At 33.8% G+C, this 20,253-nt stretch overlaps 3 protein-coding genes across 3 annotated transcripts; 2 read left to right on the plus strand and 1 right to left on the minus strand.

Moving 5' to 3' along the window:
* Positions 1-490: 490 nt before the first annotated feature.
* Positions 491-7,104, plus strand: LOC132561072 (dynein regulatory complex subunit 3-like). The gene is made up of 10 exons (XM_060225795.1): positions 491-650; positions 1,555-1,671; positions 2,136-2,302; positions 2,525-2,671; positions 3,049-3,168; positions 3,461-3,573; positions 4,296-4,470; positions 4,594-4,725; positions 4,914-5,108; positions 6,328-7,104. The coding sequence occupies exons 1-10, from the start codon at positions 491-493 to the stop codon at positions 6,577-6,579; spliced, it is 1,578 nt and encodes a 525-aa protein (XP_060081778.1). The 3' UTR covers positions 6,580-7,104.
* Positions 7,105-7,820: 716 nt separating this feature from the next.
* LOC132561066 (ATP synthase mitochondrial F1 complex assembly factor 2-like) lies at positions 7,821-13,683 on the minus strand. The gene is made up of 8 exons (XM_060225786.1): positions 13,548-13,683; positions 11,898-11,942; positions 11,575-11,720; positions 10,560-10,657; positions 9,813-9,893; positions 9,290-9,402; positions 9,008-9,123; positions 7,821-8,061 (listed from the first exon to the last, which is right to left on the minus strand). Exons 1-8 carry the CDS (start codon positions 13,681-13,683, stop codon positions 7,933-7,935), a joined length of 864 nt encoding a protein of 287 aa, XP_060081769.1. The 3' UTR covers positions 7,821-7,932.
* A 116-nt stretch (positions 13,684-13,799) lies between these two features.
* On the plus strand, positions 13,800-20,253 carry LOC132561063 (glucose-induced degradation protein 4 homolog). Its single transcript, XM_060225783.1, has 5 exons — positions 13,800-13,958; positions 16,052-16,219; positions 16,677-16,778; positions 18,620-18,750; positions 19,184-20,253. The coding sequence occupies exons 1-5, from the start codon at positions 13,818-13,820 to the stop codon at positions 19,245-19,247; spliced, it is 606 nt and encodes a 201-aa protein (XP_060081766.1). The 5' UTR covers positions 13,800-13,817; the 3' UTR covers positions 19,248-20,253.

The raw sequence follows: 20,253 nt of genomic DNA on the forward strand, positions 1-20,253 counted from the left end.
CTGCGTAAAGTCAGCATTCTTAAAAACTATCCCTTTATGTAAACGTGTTGTTACTTTATCTGAAACTAGCAATAGTTTGCAAGTGCTACTAAGGACTGAAACGGAATCATTTCATATACCTCATATATTAATGCATCATATGTACATCACAGTAAAAATACAAAGAATGCAAGTGAAGTACCATACCTATTGTGCTGAAAGAACAATTGTCTTTAGATTAAATTAAGTTAACATCGTTGCTGCTTGTCGTGCTCCATTAACAATTATATAGAATGAACTGGTCTCCATATCGGTTGCTTCTTAATCTCTTCTTCGTTAAGTGGAAATGTGTTTACCTTGAAAGTGATTGGTCTCTAAATCAAATTTCTATGGGGCATTACGCTTTCGAACCTGAGTTGTTTCGGCCACTACGAAATCATATGACAATCGAGTTGTACCTTTGATATCTTTTCTTCTGCAGAAATCTGTAGGCTGTGTTCCACCGATCACAATGAGTCGATTGTATGACACGGTGGAGCCGGCAGTTGTCGACGAAGACATGCTGAAAAGAGCAGTGGAGGAGCAAGGACCTAAAGACGAAGCAGGAAAAATTGCAAAGGCAGAAGGAATTGATTTTGGAGATGTGTTATCCTTAAGACTTGATTTTTTAAGTAAGAGTCTGAATAAATTATATGTTCATTTTATTTCAAAGTACAATATATATTGCAATGACCATCCAGGTGTCTAAGGGGGTCATTATAGATTTGTTGGTAATGCATTAAACTTTGCAACCTGAAGAGAAAATCAAATGTGTAAATTTTGATAATTATTCAAATGTGTGTTTTGTAGGAAGCTGCGATCCTGGGGCAAGATACATATTGTTCCTCTAGATTTCTTTAGATGGTACTAGGTGGGCCTTATAGAAAAATTATGTGATAATTTTTTCGAGATGAAAATACATAAATGAAAGTAAAGTCATATACACAGTAAAGCAAAATGCTACACGATTCTTCATTTTGACTCCCTATTTAGAAAATAGCCATATACGTATGTACAGACCAACCCAAAACATACTCATGTATAGTGAACATTTCTTTTTTTTCTTTAACAAGATCAAAAATTTAATAAGCGATACCATAATCTTGTATCTCCAGTTAAATTTATATCAGTGTGTCTACATGTTTTCTTTTCCTTTTTTTTTAAATTAACTAATGATTAAATGTCACAACACTTTTAAATAACTTGTCTTTGTTGACTTTCATAGAATATTGGCTATCTGGTACTCAGCCAGTCTTGATAAAAAAAGACTCAATATTCACTGAAGGAATACGTTAGTTTTAAAATGTACATGTGATTTTCATTGTAATGTTTAGAGTCTTTGTGTCATTATGTTAAAATTTAGTGATAAATAGTGCAGACATTGTCTACATTTAACTTTTTGTTGAGATAATGTATAAAAGCAACAAATGTTTTATCATCCATAGTAATGACTTGTTTAACTTTAATATGGTTCTAATGGCAGGAATGTTCATTTCATTTATGATTATTTTAAAAGTCTTTTTTATTGCATTTCAGATATCTTAAAAATCGACAATCTCTGGGAATTTACAGCATTAACAAAATTACAGCTGGATAACAATATCATAGAGAAAATAGAAGGTTTGGATTGTCTGGTCAACTTGGTATGGTTAGGTAAGTAATTATACATGATAGATAGGTCTACATCATATTTTAATATGACACTATACTATCACCAAAACATGATAGATAGGTCAACATCATACGATAATATGACGCTATACTACCACTATGATATTTCAATAAAGTTTTTATCGCTTTCCTCTTTCTTCCATCAAGTTTATTCTAGATCAGATTGAAATAAAACAGGCTTTTAATTGTTGACAGGAGTTGATTTCACTTTTGCTGATATGAATATATCTGAACACATTTAAAATTTTGATGGAATAATTATTCAATATGTCACATAATTATTCAATATGTTGCAACCCCCTCTTCATGCCCTACATGATTAATTTGTAATAATTTTACTGACACTTGACCTAAGAATGAGCTGGTCAGGATATGCATGATTATAGTTTTAATGGACCAAAATACACATGATATAGTTACTTAATCATATTGTGTTATTTAAATAGACTTGTCCTTCAACAATATTGAGGTGATTGAGGGTCTCAATGCACTCACTAAACTGGAGGATTTAACACTGTACAACAACAGAATTGCTACACTGGAAAACATGGACACCCTACTAAATCTCCATGTCTTTTCCATCGGAAACAACATGCTGACTGAACTCAGCAATGTAAGTTGTTTGGCTTCTTTGTTTAGTACAAACAACAGCAAAGTTTTCTTTCAGAAAAATAAAATTTCTTACCGTAATAAGCAAGGCTGAACCATTGATAAAATCAAATTATTGAATCATATTTTATTCTTGATGGAATGTAATTTTGATTCTTAATTATTACCATTTATACGATGTACATCAAATTGTCATTGCTCTTAAGATGAATGTTTCTTATTTCAGTTGTTATATCTGAGAAGGTTTAAGGAAATGAAAACCTTAAACCTGGCTGGAAATCCTTTCTGTAAGCAGAACGGCTACAAGCAGTATGTGATTGCCTTCCTGTCTGGTATTGACTTCCTTGATTACCGCTTGGTGGACAAACAGTCAGTCAGTATATCTTAGTAAACTTCAAATCTACATTTAGTTTGAGTTCTAGCGTGACTCATGATTTCAACCATACAACAACTACACCAGTATTTATGATATTTCAGTATTCCATACATACATGTACTCAGCATTACCAACATTGTTAATATTTATTTGAATCTACACTTTGAGTTACTGTTATTTAGAATTCCAACTTCAAGTCAGGAAGTGGGCTTATTGCCCTTATTGACTCTTATTGTAATGAGCAATATATATGAATGGGCTTATTACTACATATAGGATTCTTTCTGCAATATACAGTACAATATAATTCTACCATATTACTTCATTACTTTTAATAGACATTATACAAATACTGATTTTAAACTACAAAACAGAGAGAAGATGCCATGGAAAAACACATGATTCAAAGAGAAGAAATGTTACACAATGAGAAACAGGCAGAATTGAAACAGGAGGAGGAGATCAGGAACAAGGAACAGCTGAAGCTCCACAAGGTAAATAGGATAAACATTACACAGCTAACAATTTCCAATTCTTCATGACATAATCTCTATATTTTCTCAATTCTACATCATTTTCTTTTTATGAGAAAAATTACATAACCATATGTAAAAGTATTCTGCAGCATGAGAAGGATCTTCACCTAAAAGCTTCATGTTAGATTATTTATCTAGTAGATGCAAGATAATATTTTCTTTGGACAGTTATACATGAGTTTTGAATACAAATCATATATGTTTTAAATATGTCTTATATGTTTTAAATTAAGTCCTTTATGTTAAAAAGGCAGCATATGTGGAGCTAATGGATGGACCACACTTGTTTGAGATGATGTATATGGAAGATTCTGAGGGACAGAAGCTGAGCGAAATGCCAGGAATTGAAGATCTCTTACAGACATATCCTTTACTTTACATTGCACATTGTATCAGTGAATTGTGTATCAAGAGAAGCTGATATTGTTTAAGACTTTGATCATACAGGAATGTTTATTATGTTCAACTTATCAGTGATAAGTTCAAATTTTTTAAACACCTTCATTACCAAAAGTCAAAAAGGGTCAAATTGATTGCAGTTTCCAAAATCTTCTCACTACCAGGAAATATATCAAAAGTTCTTAAAGAATGGTCTTAAGAAGTTTTACACAAATTGTGAATTTCATGACCCTGGGGTCCTACATTTCTCCAGGGGAGGGGGTAACTTATAGTTTATACATGTATAGGGAAGTCACATGATTTGTTTAATTTCTGTGGCATGGATATTATACAAACGTGGTCAGTTTTATCAAATTTGATAGAATTGTATACTCTTCATAGATGGAAGGATCTTAAGGGGCTTCACCCACATTGAGAACTTCATCAACCTGGGTTCCTACATTTTCCTCTTGGGAGGAGTTCAACTTTACCAGGAAATCATGTTTTTGAGAATCATTTGTTAAATAATCATTGGAAATAATTCAAACTTGGTTAAAATCATTGCTATCAGATGGCAAATTGGTATTAATCACATGTTTACAGGGGCTGATGGGTGGTGTCAAAATTGGTCAACCATTCAGGTCCATAGACTTCTTGTTCGGTTTGCATAAGTCCATTTTTTAATTATATTCCTTGACAGTTTTCACTTTTAAGGATAAATTTGTTGCCATCTGCCATCAAATGTTTGAATATGGCTTGAAGGAACATGAAAAGCGTGACTCTGAGGTGAAGCAATTCTGGGAATGTGTAGAGGATGCTAAACAGGAGAACAAGAATTTAGGAATGCAGGCCATCAACAATTTCATGGTTGTTAAAAAGAGAGTAAGTAAATAAAAAGGACAAAAACTTAATATAAAATCAATTATGAAACTAAAGTTTAGTAAAACATTGATGGTGACTTCACTTTATGCCCAGCTTTGTTAATCTATTTTCCCTATTTTTTAGACAATGCAAGAACTGAGTCAGATCAGTGACCAGAAGGTGTTGGAGTCTGTTGTGGCAGATTACAACAAACAAGTTTCAGAGTTGTGGGACAAACTCATGGGGCTTGAGCTACAACTTGTTGACCAGTTGGAGGTACTATACTGCTCAATTTTTTCACAGCAGACATATACATTCCATTTACATTTTACAAAATAATTTTGTCTGAATCCATTATCAAATAGATTAAGACTAGTGTATGGTTATAAACATAATCAAAATGAAAGATATTGACTGTTCATGTACCATAGACTTAAATACTGTTTTCACTTGTATCCCTGTAGGATGTTATCAAAGACTTCGAGCGGAGCATGCAAGATCTAGTGGCCTCATTCCAGGAGAATATCCAGGCTTTCCTGGCACAGTGTCGGGACCTGGAGACATTCCACCACGAGAAGATGATGGAGATTGCAATTGTCACACTGGAAAAGGTCCTCAAAAATGAACTAGATGATGAGATCAATGAAGACTTAAGAATGGTGAGTTCTTACTTAATATCAAGAAGTGACAACTCTTCAAGCACTTCAGCTCATACTTGTTGCAGCAATTCTTCTATAAAGGCATCAACTAACATTTGTGTTCTAAAGGGAGATTTGATAGCATCACCTTTCTCTCATAGATTTCTGACAGAAAATAACTTGTCTCCTGAAAGAGATTCTTATTTGAGATATCTGATCACATGATTGTTTGAGATGGCTGATAGCACTACTGAAATCTTTCCATGAGAAGAATGCTATCATTCATAACAGCTGTAAAAACATAATTTTGATAGCTGAAACTTGACATTCAGTATAAAGTAGACCTCATTATGTTTTCGTATAATTAAACAAAACTGGTTATATCCAGTAAAACACAGAACATAGTATAACAACACACATGTACTTGGAAAGGCTATATATACTTTTTATTTTTTCATTTTGAAAAAAAAAATGTTCAAGTTGTCCCTTGTGGTTTTTCTTGTTAAATTGTATCATGTTCATGCACACAACATGATATTGATTGCACATATGTTGCAAGATTTCTGTTAATATTGAGTTCTCTTGACATAAAGGTGTTGTTTAATACTTTTTGCTAAATGTACCTTGATCACAAAGCATGAAATTTATCCTTGCCCTTTTTTCTGGCCTCACCCAGTCTTGACATGGTTTATAGAATTTATTCTGTGTTTGAGGCGGAAACAATATTTAATTTTCAAATGATTCTTTCTGTGTCAATTGTGAAACATAAGAAGTTATTTAATCAAAGTAATTTGATAAAGTAATACAAATGTATAGTGAGAAATGTGCATGTACACTGTTCCTAGGTTGTGATAAGGTAGGCATTCAGATGTTGGTCAGTACTCTTTTTTGATCTATAGCTAATGTTACGTGTAGTTAATTATTTAAATACTAGTGCACAGGTCAGCTTAGATAGGCCATGTGAATTGTGTGTGGTCAGTGCAGCTGCGCTCATCTGTGTGCTGGTGCCTTATGTAACTTATGTAGCACTTGTTTGTACCATTAGATCTAATATCTAGCTAAATATGGTCTAACCATCAGAGCTCTATCTGTTATTAAGTATAAAAGAAAGCCCTATCATGGGTATAGTTGTCACTCCTCATACATACCCCTGTACTGGAATTCTACAAAACTGCACATAAGCAATACCCTTCAATTGTTACCAGCTAATACATTTAATGGGATGTTTCTGTGATTACAGTTATTTGTGGACAAGGACACAATCATGAATGCTGTTTCCTCATCACATGATGTTCACCTGCTTAAGATAGACAACAAGGAAGATGACATGGTGACTAGAATCAACCAATGGCTAAAAACAACAATTGACAAAATTCATGAAGATGAAGAAATTGCCAGAAATCGTATGAGAGTGACAGAAATTAACAATCTCATTGATCACTTACGGGACGAAATTGACAATTTGGATGTGTTACAGGCTGGAAATTACTGATTCCTTGTTGGAAGTGTCTGTGATAAATTATGATTGTGACCTATTCAGACTGGCCATTTTAACGGGAGTGGTCGGTGCTTTATCAAGCTTTCATTCGAAATGGACCACTGGGATGATGATAGAGAACTGTGATATCATTCTTAGATGCAAATTTGCAGTGCGATTGCAGAAAAACTTAAATACCTGTGATACATATAGACCACAGTCGTCTGCAGATTTGTAACAATATTTGTTTAATAGAGTTAAACCTATCTAAACTGAACCTTTATCAAGGGCCTGGTACAGATAACATTTCCAAGTTAACTAGAGATGGTCGATTTCCAGGGTGTTTATTCAGGACATTAAGCTACAGTATTTGATCCCTGTGGTGGCTTATCTAGATGGGTTCTATTGTAACATAATACTGTATAAAGGCATGACTTTTATAAATTGTATATAAACTATTTCATCAGCTGTACAGTCCCATCAATCATTGTTGGAACTAGTGTATTCCATCATATAAAAACATTTACAGAAATAAATGATTGATAAGTCTACACACATAATTGTTGTATTCCTGTATTCTAACTAGACAATCCCACTGACATATTTTGCATTTCTTAAAATGGGCACCTTCTAAAAATTGAGTGAAAGTAAGACTTTCCACTTCCATTAAATAACATTTCTAAAAGTACCAGGGTAATCAGGTTTATTCCAGAATAGTATTCTTAGGGAGATTTCAGGCACATGATGACCGATAACAGATTACTGCTATAGCAGACAATTAAGAAGTAGAAAATGAACATTTTCAAACAAAATAACATAACTGCTGACTGCTAATACTTTTTTGAGTAAAAGAACGATTTTTTCCAAAGAATTGTTTTTCTTTTATTTATAAAAATGAATATTCAATACAGATATTATATCATATATTTTATATTGCCACATCTGTGCCATTTCCCTTACTGCTTAAAGATACTGATGACTCCCTATATACCTTTTTCTTAACAATTTAACAAAGAAATTTATGAAGAAAGTGTTAAAGGATCTGCCTCCCTGTAACATGGAAATTACTTACAATAGTTTGACTTTAGCAGATGAACATGAAAAGATTCATCACGGACTGGTGTTCCAAGACTTCACAGATCATTGAGCAACAAGTGTTTTTTATATGGCATATATATATTTCCTGATGTCATCATATTTAAGGTTATGTACATATAAAGCCAGACAATCAAAATCAATAGATAAATGATCACCACTACTTGTTTGTAATTCACTGCTTTATTAACCGTTAAGTCAATATAAAACTTAGTATTTTGAGAGGAAGTCTTTGATACTGGCACTGGTCATTTATTAACGTTTTAAGAGTAGTTATGTTTTGGACCAGACCCTAGATTTCTCACTAGACCAGTGAACAAAGAGAGCAGCAGCAGCTACACGTGCCTGAAGGTCGTATTTGTCCACTTCATGATGCCATTCAACATTGCCCCAAGAACTTGTCTGCAAAATAAAATTGTCAAATATAAAAGTAACAAACTTGACAAAAGCTAGATTCATGTGAAAATAACAAAGAAGATACACCATACCTTTAGATACATTTCATCAGAGGGATACTGGTTTGATGAAAGAGATACAGATCAGTCAGTGTAAATGAGAATTTTACCAGTGTATTTCTATCAATACTTACATCTACGAAATTCCAGCCATTCAGAAAATACACCTGGACAAGTTTGTGTCAATGATGTGAACACATACTTCAAGTGCTACTTATGACCATGATCAATGCAACATCAAATAGTTACGTATTTCATGTGCTACCCTAAGTCTTCATCTCAATATCTAGGCCTTGCAACTTGCAGAAAGTTCACAAAGTTTTGTAGATATGTGAAGGATGAAAAGGCAGTTTGTTCAATATCTCTAAAGTCTATACACACCCATTGGATCAGAAGACAAATTCATTATTATCTGATCCATTTGACTACAAACTGTAGGTAAACCTGCAATTTTATTAAGGAAGTTTTTGTAGCTGTATCCTGTGTCAAAGTAAATGTGTTTTCAAAGATAAACTGTTTCAGTCTGTACTCTGGTATTGCTAGAGATATATAATTAATTCAAAGGTGAATAGAATAGTATGCTATCTTATATACTCCAGCTTCAATGATTTTTAAGGGAGCATAATCCACCAGTTCCACTTTGAAAGAGGTATGGGATTTGAGTAATGGAAAACTCATTTTTCTAAACAACTATCTGAAAATGATTACCACTGACTGATGAAGTACATAAGTCAATGTCTTGACATGAAAACTTCTTTATGTATTAATGAATTGGTTCTGCAAGGAGAGAAAACAAGTAGATGGATTTGATATTCAATTGTCCTTTCTGTGTCAGCAGTAGGGGATTAATTATTCATTCTCTATAATGGTAAGACTAGTGCCAGATGTTTTACCTGATACTGGCTCTCCAGTGTTGACAAATAGACAGCTTGTTCTACTGTCACCTGTTTATGGACCACAGCTAACATTAACAGTAGTGACTTCAGGGCCTCAACTCCGAACTGGTAACCTATAGAACAATAATGAATTAATCAGTTTAACTTAACATTACAGTAATATTAATACATGGCTTGGTAAGGTCACAGGTAATTCCAATATAAAGGTTCTGTCATGATACAGGTAACAAAAATTGTCAATTTTTTTTTCATAATCATGCATTTACAATGTATTATTACCATGTAAAGCCCATTCATTATTGACAAGCAGATACTTTTCTAAGGTTTGACTGGTCTTTTCTGGGATGACAAGGCTCTGCAGACCAGTGGTTGTACTCAATTCTATTTGATATCTGCAAACAGAAAATATTAAGAAACTTGAAGGGATAGATTAAGAAATAACCTAAACATACTGATTAATGCTATCCATAGATACTAATTGCATAGGCTTCAGTTTCCTTAAATACATGTACCAGTTACAAAATTCTTGCATTAAGTACTAGTATAAGGTAAAACCATTTCATATTTACATTCATAAAGTAAAGAAGGAAACAAACACTTCAGAAAATCTGTACCATGTGATATTTCAGGTATTTTAGACTTTCTAATTCAAACATAATACCAGTATTTGGAAATGTTAAATGAGAAACACAGAGGCACTAAAACATGGACTTAACAGCTGATTTGGTAAGTAAAATATAATCTGTTCATCAAAGACAAGACAACAAATCTTAAATATCAGAATAAGCTAGTATTTACTGACCTGTCACTTGCCCATTTGATAACGGGATCCCATTGCTTTTGCTGGAGCTGTGCTAAATCTTGTGGCTCTGTTAATCTGTAACTATTGATGAAATACATTCAGGTGAAACTAATTCCAGTAAAAACTTGTGTAATTCATAATCTTTCAGTTCTCAACCTTCTGACATGTTTTCTACAAAATGTATCAAAATAATAACCGGTACATAGGTGACCATTTAACAATTAAAATAATATATCAAAAAAAAGTAAGCATTTACACAGGATCAGGTAAATATTCAAAATCTGAAGATCATTACATCAAAGAGTATTGCAATACATTCAGTTAAAAATACTGATATTTGTTATCAACTGATGTATTCCCTGAAGAAACATACTCAAGTCTCTGTCATTTATTTCTGGGATAGATTTAAAATCAAACAGACAGCCAACAGTAAAACTTGGAAATTTTGTCCCCACTTTATTTTCACATTTCTTGCCCAAAAAGAATAAAAACATAGAGTATAAATAACAGACAAAATGAAATGGGAGTAAAATGCAATTCAGGTAACTATACAGGTATCTAATAAAAAATGTATATGCAAAAGTAGACAAATTCTGTTTCATTTTTGTTTGTTTATAAATATGCATAAATTAGTCTGGTGTTGCTCCCATTCTAACTTCTAAATCATCGTCACCAGCAGACAATTATCATCTCTGTAAGATTCATGGGGTGAAACAAACAACAGACTAACACCAATGTTAAACTTACCAAATGGTGTCAGTTTCCAAAAAATGTATCAGTCCTCTTGTCATTGTTTCCTTTGTCCTACCAGTGGGGTTATCAATTGCTGTATTGGACAAACCATTCTGTCAAGAAAACAGATACAGCTGAAACTCGAAATCACTTGAGTCGAAATTCTGTTTGAGTGAAAATCATTTCCAAGTCCCGATTTTTTCCTTCTATATCTCTGTAATTTTAGTTAGGATGACTTGAATTTCATTGAGTAAAAATTTTGTTTGAGTCAAAGTGATATTTCAGTCCCTTCAATTGTAAAGCAAGGGAAAAATTGTATGTTGTGTCGAAATTAAATTTTGTTAAAGCATCAGCACATCTGACGAAATCGGTCAATACATACACAGAGTAGAAAGGCACCTGTGTGGAACACATGCTAACTACAGTGCGTCTGTCCATTGTACACACAACAGTTGGTCTCTGCAGATTAATTACCAGTTTAATTATCAAATTAAAGGTTAGCTATTTAGACACTTTGAGAAGACATTTGGTCAAGTCAAAATATTTTCCATGGTCCTTTGAAATTAGAGATAATGTATTTCAACTGTACTTCATACAAGTAATAATTAAGAATGTCTTGATGCATAATATAAATATATAAACCTGCCGTCTAAAGCATATTTCATGTATATGACAGGAAGAAAGCTAGGCAGCTTGCAAAAGATAGCCATTCTGAATTGATCTGGAGGTAAGGAAATGAAGATAACAAGCTCTTTTACGTGAAATCTAGTTTTGTTCCAACAAAAATAATAAAACTTCAATTGTAAAACTGTCCTAAATTCGTAATAATTTCAGGTCCAAAAAACATTTTCAAATAAAATTGTTTGCTTACTTAACCAATGATTTATTAGCTTTTGGGTAGAGAGACAAACTATATAACTAGCATGTATTTTAAGTATAATACATCCAGCCCAATAAAATAGGACAAATACTTTTCCAGTAACAACTGAATCCTGCATCAGCTTTTGATGACCACTGTACAATGTCTTACCAGGTGCATGTTATGTCTTTTGATGGTGTCTTTTTGTGCATTCCATTCTGTTGCTACTGCCATTGCTAAAGTTTCATTAGGAACACGAAACAGATTTCCTGTTGGTGTTCTTAGTTTTCTGCTGTCCAAATTGATTTCAAACCATCCTATGAAAATAAATACAATGCACACCTTAAAATCTGAATTTACAAAAAGTAATCCAAACACAATGATATATGTATTGATGTATTTGGATCAAATCACAGTATTTAACGTAAGATTTTTTATTTCATTTGACTTTCCTTTTATATTTCAAATTCAATATTTCTGTGAAATATACCTACCATTTGCCTGAACAACATGAGCATTCTTATAAAATTTCTTCAGCTCTGAAATCAGGAAGTAAATGCAATAAGACAAGGCATGAACTCAGTCAATATGAAACAAAACATACACGATATTCCAGGCGCTACACTCACTGCACTGCTAGAACATTTCATCATAAAATTCAAGGTTTCATGTGCAGCATCTGGTGGATAAGACAATAAGACTAGTTTGATCCTCTGATGTACATCAAAGGAATCTCAAGGTTACTTAACCATATATTGTACTGGCTTTGAAGTTTGGTGTCACTCCTTTGTAATCTTCAAAGGTACTTATCAGTCTGATTGGTCAGTTTTTTTCTCCTGAAACCCACTTTATGCAAATCAAAGCACTTTCATTTATGCCTTCAGTTTTGCAAGGAATGTTCCTTGGGTGCAGAAAGTGATCATAATCCCTGGAGTATCAAGAATGGAAACAAAATTGATGGAGTTGAACTCTCAGCTACTAACCTAAAGGGTTTGGAGGATTACCAAACTATGTTGATAAACAAAACAAATACATATTTGTAAAACATGCCTCCTCAACATTATATATCATCATACATGTGCACAAGTCAACAAGGAGGCAGGTATTTTGAGAAGAGCACCTTTTAGTGATCTCATTACATATCCATCTATTTATAAACTGTGGTTGATGTCAAAACAAGCTTAAAGGGATGTAATTCTTACTTCAGAAAATCTGTATTCCAGGAACCTGTGTCTATGATAACTGGAAAGGGAAATTGCAATAAGGCAAGCTGCTTGTAATACAGAGCATGATTTAAACCCAGAACCTCCAAGTTTAAGCTAGACTCGGGGCCTAATAAGTTTCCTATGGTACCTTGCAATTTCCTGTTGAATTTTAAAATTGGCAAAGTCTAGACTAGCAAAGTTTTTGTTAAAATCAAATGCTATTATCACTTTACCAGGAATTATAAATATGAAAAATGCATATATATTTCCATTGGCCCGATGTGTAAAACGCATAAGAGTATAAGAAACAAGCAGATGTACAAGTAGTTATCTAAAGACCCTTTTCAGAATATATTCTCAGTGACAGGTTGGCAACATCTTTGGATTTGTGAGGTTGCACTGGAACTCAAACATGTCCTCTCATTACAGCCCAGACACATTTGTATGCAAGTCAGTCTCAACGTCTTTATTAAAAACAGACAAAATGCAAAGGTACAGGTATTTATATGATAACTACATTTTCAGAATCTGTGGTCCAAAAACTGATACGGTAGTCTATGTGCATGTATATTCTTGGGGCATTATAACTAAATATCATATTGGTTGAACATTAATGAAACTTTTTATTCATAATTTGCAAACGTTTTCGAACATGTGTTGGCTAGTTACTATTTAATATTGCCATCGACAGCAATGAACATATGCGTGACTTTAATTTGGCTGTTTATTGAATTGTAAACAGATTCGGCATTAAAAAGAGTGTTCTGACTTACATGCACAGTAACGTGCCTGATTTAAGAGTGTAAAAATCCTCTGTAATGAGAGGTCATGTTGGAGTTCCAGTGCATCTTCGTAAATCCAAGGATATCCCCAATAAGCATGTTTTGCAGAAAATCGTGGTGAACGATTATCATCAAAACAATCATATGCAACTCATACCACGTGCCGGAGAAGCGTTTTGTCGAATCTGGCTGAATGTCAATCCTTCCGTCTTCCTTTCTCTGATAATTCGTGAGATACATGTTTTCCCTTCAGCAAATAAGCATCTGTGCAAAAATCGCATGGGCGTCGCCATCTTGAATGACAAAAAGTTACAACCCCTTGTTTGATTGGTCAAGCGAGGAATGTGCTATATTTTAGCGAATCGACGATCGGGTCACAAAATTATAAACTTCCGGCTTAAATCAAACACAGAATCGACAGGTAACCATGCCTGTGAAGTTGGATCCACCTCCTCCTGCGAATTCCAAACAACTTGGGGTTACAACAACTTTGCTGTACAATGGATCACGGTTTCAGGGTCACCAGAAAAGCAAAGGAAACTGTTATGATGTGGAAGTTGTTTTACAGGTAACAGGATTTGAATGACTGTCGCCATGTCTCTGTAAACACATGACATATAATTTACGCGTCTTGTAGAATATCATGGCAAATGTTCATTGTCGCTAAAGTAAAAAGCAACGATGTGGAAAGTTATCTGTGCTACCTAAAATTCAATGCAAAAATATGGCTAATATGTGCACTGATACAAGTAATTCCATAAACAAGTACTACAGCTGCCATAACTAAATTGGGAAAACTTCATATATTGGTGATTAGTCCTTTATTAACAATTAGTTACTGTACGTTTTCATATGAGCTGTAAAGTTCAGTGTTATAGAACAATTTTATTACACCTCTCTTTACTAATTGGATTATAAGTTCAGTGTTATAGAACAATTTTATTACACCTCTCTTTACTAATTGGATTATCTGCCAGAGTACAAACTGTATAAAGTTGTTTTCATATCGTATAGATTGTCCACACATCTGTATCTGTATTTTATACATCATAGATTCACTGTTGGGCTATAATATGACACAGAGAGGGTTCTCTAGTAGCGTTGCCTCACCAGGGCAAGTTTGAAAGACTCTACAATGTTGTTTGAGACAGTACTGTCTTCCAGATGGTTCTAGTCAATGGCTATACGCATAAAAAGAAAATTTATCAAAATTGTCTGGTGGGAGAACTACTGATTAACTGTTAAATGTTTCTTACCAATGATATCACAGTATTAGGATGTTTTACAGTTCTTGTATGTTTTGGCCTTGATTCTACACTTTTGTTTTATAACGTAATTAGCTGTTCAGGTGGTATTGCTGGTATCTGCCCTTCAATTATTTTATAGAAAGGTATCAAACGTTGGTGTAGTCTTCTCCTTTGTAGTGTAGGAATGTTTAGGTCTTGTAGTATTTTAGTCATACTTCCTTCCTCTTTGGATTTGTAGTCGTTTGTTTTGAATCTTGCACTCGTCTTTGTATATTTTCTAAACACGCTGTCTCTTTGGTTGTGTAGAGGTAGGAATCCAAGCGTTTTTTACGGATGTTGTAAATGTGCTCTTTCCATTTGAGATCCTCTGCAATTTGGATGCCTATATTTTGATTGGATGGGGCTCCAGGATGTGGTTGTCAGTGTGTAGGAGAAACATTTCCTTTTGTTTTGTTTACTTAAGATGTAATATTTTTCATTGCCTATTTTTCTAGAATATTTTAATCATTTTTGTAGTACTGTATGATCTTTGTTGTTGTTTATCTCCCTACATAATAAGTAACTGTCAGCAAAGGGTCTTACTGAGGACTTAACCACTTCCGACTGGTTATTTATTTGGTACAGAAAGAGGATGGGGCCTGGTACAGTGCCTTGTGGAATTCCAGAGTCCACATTGACTTTGTCTGAGTATACCCCTTTAAGCACTACCTACATGTTCCATTTTGTTTTGAATGATGTTAGCCATGCTGATCCTGTATTGTTTTATTTTGAAATGATGTTTGTCGTGAAGGATAGGATCAAATGCTTTTGAGAAATCGCATACTGCTTTAACAGTCTGTTTAATTTGATCAAATGATTGCAGTTTATCGGTGATGGTGATTACTAATTGTATCTCACACAAGTACCCAGATTTGAAACTATGCTTTAATGTTGTAAAGATTTTATGATTTTTCCACATGTTTATTCACTTGACTGCATGTTAGGCACGGTATTGATGTTAGGGATACCAGTCGGTAATTTTCTGCTGCATGTCTGTCTCCTTTGCTGTGCTAGATGGACAGTTTACTGTTTGAGTGCTCTATTTGGGATGTTATCTGGTCCTGATGCTTTTGTAGGGTTAATTTTCCTTGATAGTTTGACTTCTCCATCTTCTGTGATTTTGATCTGTTGAATATTTGCCTTTACTCTTTGATGTCTTCAGGTTAGTCTTTCCTTTGGTCAATACTGATGAGAACTGTTTGATAAGAATTCTTATCTTTGCTGTTGTTGATAAGGTGGATATTTTCTTTCAGTGGTGCTACACTGGTGTTGTCTTGTTTCCAGGATTTTATGTACATCTAACTTGGTATACTTTATCATCAAAACATATGCAAGCTACATATGAAGTGTTAAGAACTTTTTCTTTCCTTTACAGCATGTGGATATGGAAAGCTCCTACTTGTGCGGGTATTTGAAGATTAAAGGACTGACAGAAGAGTATCCAACTTTGACCACTTTTTTTGATGGGGAAATAATCAGCAGAAAACATCCTTTCCTTACAAGGAAATGGGATGCAGATGAGGATGTAGACAGGAAGCATTGGGTAGGTATATTACAGACTGTTTACGTACAGTAAGAATATGTCTGCTGTAAAATCTCTCAAACATAAGGTAATTACAGTATGGGCCTAATAGAAACAGTAAATAACACCAAACATACCAAGAAACGAGGGGACATATATATTAGAAGGAAAAAAAAGCAGTTGTGACATGATGAAATTTTTGCTGATGCAGTACACATAATGTAGAAAAAATTAATTGTTAAATGGTTTTGTTACCAATTTCAATTTAACTGTCTTTGCATGTTTAGCAAGAGAGAAGATGGTAAAAGGAACTGTATCAAATGTCTGTATTTTCTCATCATGATCAAATAAACAGTACAAAACCATGATCTTCCAGGTTCTTGAATTTGTTTGTATTAGTCTGAAATTCTAAAAAAAGATGCAAAAAAAAAAATACTTTTGAAAAGTTTGAGTACTTTTGTTGTTGTTTGTTTTTCAGGGGAAATTTTTATCATTCTACCAGTTTGCAAAGACTTTTAATTCTGATACATTTGATTATGAAGATTTAAAGACAACAGATTATGTATTCATGAGATGGAAGGTGAGTCTTTTTTAACCAGTTTAATACAAGGTGCTGTGTATTACATAGAATGCTCATGAATTAATATATTTTTAACAACTTCTCACCCTTCCCCCTATATTCTATCTCAATAAATATATTTATTGAAGTCTTTTCCAGTTTGACCAATCCAGGTATTCATATTCTCAGAATGGCAGGCAATGTTGGAGTAAAATTTGACATTTAGTCTTATTATTAGAAGATGCAAGTCAAGTTTATATTTTGTTGCATCCAAATTATTTTACTTCCAGTATGATGACCCTTGGATTTTACAGTTAGCTTGTACTTAGTTGGCTATCAAATAACATTGGCTATCACCCCTAATCTGACAATATCTTACATTGGGAAAAGACATTACTACACCTCTCAAACAGTCACTAAAATGCTTTAACCTTCTCTTACATATAATTGACCTATTACCACATCCAGCTAATGATAATATTGAATTCTTAAAAAAAGTATAAATTTTGCTACTAATGTACCGTGGATATAGCAATTCCTGGTCAGCTCCATTATCTAAACACACCAAGTTTCCGTGTGGCTGTGACAATAGTTTTGTAATCTGTCTTTCCATCTGTCATGCTGATATCTTGATCCTTGAACTATCATTGCACTGTTTAGCTACTCGTTGCTTTGTAGATGATGCTATAACTGTTTTGTTTTCTGCTGTTTCATGTAACACACAATTGTTTACAATAAAAGATAGTGTTGTTGGTTAAGAAATGAGGATAATTATGTATCACATTCACAGCAAATATCCCTTTAAAATATTATGGCATAAATCCCTATTTTTAGCCCACCATAATCAGATGGTGGGCCATTCAAATCGCTCTGCGTCCGTGGTCCGTCCGTCCGTCAACAATTATTGTTACAGCTATTTCTGGAAAAGTACTGGATGGATCTTTCTCAAATTTCATATGCAGTTTCCCCTTGGTCCCTAATTGTGCATTGTACTTTTTTTGACTGTTCTGAAATCAACATGGCCACATGTCAGCAAACATGGATTTTGGAAGTAAAGGTTTGTTACCGCTATTTCTTGGAAAGAACTGGATGGATCTTTCTAAAAATTTCATATGCGGGTTCCCTTTGGTCCCTAGTTGTGCATTATACCTTTTTGGACTGATCCGAATTCAAGATGGCCCACAGACGGCCATCTTGGATTTTGAAAGTAAAAGTTTGTTATCGCTATTTCTGGGAAAATACTTGATGGATTTTTCTCAAATTTCATATGCAGGTTCCCCTTGGTCCCTAATTGTGCATTTTACCTTTAAATGACCCTGGCTGTGAATAGGACAAAAAACAAATACAAACAAAAAGTGTATTTCAATACATCCAGTGTCCTTGATACATGATATATATACAAATACCCTAATGCATAACTAGTTGGCCTGTGCAGATCACCCAACAGCTATGAGTCAATAACCACCTTTAGTTTGAATATCATGCATACCTGGTATATGCAACGCTTATTTCACACAAGCATATTTTCTTTGATATTCTATCATATTGATTCAAGATCATGTCTATTATCCACCTGTAACTGACTGCTATCTAATAATACTTTGGGATCTTTTTCAAATGATATTTGCTAATAGGTGCTTAATAAAAATATCTTGTGCCATCATTGAGTACATTCAATGAAGACCAGTTCATGAACATTTACAACACCTGTAACAAAAAAAAACAACAAATCTTCAAGAACTGAAATCAGATCCTCAAACGGTGGGCGCCAAGATCACGGTGGGCGCCAAGATCCCACTGGGATCTCTTGTTCTTCTTATTTATCAATTTTCAATGCTTTCATTGACATTTTGTATTGACAGGAACATTTTCTGGTGCCAGACCACACTATTAAAGACATAAATGGAGCATCTTTTGCTGGATTTTATTATATCTGCTTTCAAAAGTCTACATCAACAATAGAAGGCTACTACTATCATAGAAGTTCTGAATGGTAAGTGTAACACAATTGTAAACCAATGTTGTTGTGCTGAAATCCTCCACTGTTCCAGTTATTTACTTTCATCGCAGATACTAATACAGGTTGAAGGGGTAAAGGCACTTTTTTAATTAGCCAAATCACCCAAAATTTACTTTTCTTACATAATTACATATTGGTTATCAATCAAGTTTTGCCATTTATTTGGCACTTATCCACTTATCTTCTCTAAATTGATTTGAAAAAAAAACAACAGTTTATTACTACCTGGTAAATATTACCTTTTACATTACCTGCTGTGCATAATATTTCCATTAATATGTTTTGAGGAATCTTGTTTTGATTCAATAAAATGACTGTTTAAATGCATACAAATATGTCTGCATTCATTAATACCGTAATAATATTAATATACTAAACATTAAAAAACATGTATTTTCTTTTGCAGGTTTCAATCACTCAATCTAATTCATGTGCCAGAACACAGTATACCAGTATATCAGTTCAGATGACATCACGAGTCCTCCAACTCACTGTGATACCTATTTATTGTGTACATTGTATCGGAGTATATGCTGTCATAACATGTACCCTAACTTATCTATTAGTTTTGCCTTGACAAACTTTAGTAGCAAAATTGATGGTTTTTGACAGAAAAAAGTACTGATATGTAATGAGGCATACTGAAGTATACTTCACTAAGCAGGACTCGATGGATAAAATAAGTGCGTAATTGGTGCTCTGAAATATAAAACAGGGTCTCCCTGTGGAAAGACCTTTAGTGTGGAGATGCAAGGAATTCTATTGAGGAAGGAATGGCTAGAATGTGTGTAGTTATTGATTGTAATAGATTGTTGCATTTTGCTTTCGTGCATGTGTATACATCATATGATCCGCACAATAGTTTTCTTATTGTGTATGTTTTCAGATTTTGTGAATATTAAGCTATGTTTTAGGACAAACAATTTACCAATGCGACAACAGATGAACAGAAAATGTGCTATGTGTTGATTTATCTGTGTGATTGTTATGAGAGTTATTGAAAGATGAAACATGCTTAGTAAGTATGTAACCTGATGTTAATTATAATCTGATGTATTCAAATCAAAGTGTTGCATACATCATGTTAATTTTTTAAAAATCATAAATGCAGCTTTTCCTGCTTTGGGTAACATGGACTTTCAGTCGATGATAAGTCAAATAATATGATATCAGACAGACAGCATTCTTGCAATTTTACAAGGCATGCTTACCCTACTGTCATGGACGTTGTCCTTGTTCCGCTAATCCTGGTTCAATTATCCTACAGTTATCTCCCTTCGCTGGTCAGAAGAAGGGAGTGGATGCCAGGTTATGGGTAGAAATGCTATATTTTGTATGTAAAATTATGTGCAGGCAGTATAGTAGTACATATTCTACATTACTCTGTGTTTGCATATTATCAATGGCTTTAATTTGAAATATGTAAATTGCAAAAATAACATGTTTCTGTTTTTATAAATGATGCAATTTTCCTCA

Source organism: Ylistrum balloti, unplaced genomic scaffold, assembly GCF_031769215.1.
Source record: "Ylistrum balloti isolate Yb309-2 unplaced genomic scaffold, AGI_CSIRO_Ybal_v1 Utg371144, whole genome shotgun sequence".
Taxonomy (NCBI): domain Eukaryota; kingdom Metazoa; phylum Mollusca; class Bivalvia; order Pectinida; family Pectinidae; genus Ylistrum; species Ylistrum balloti.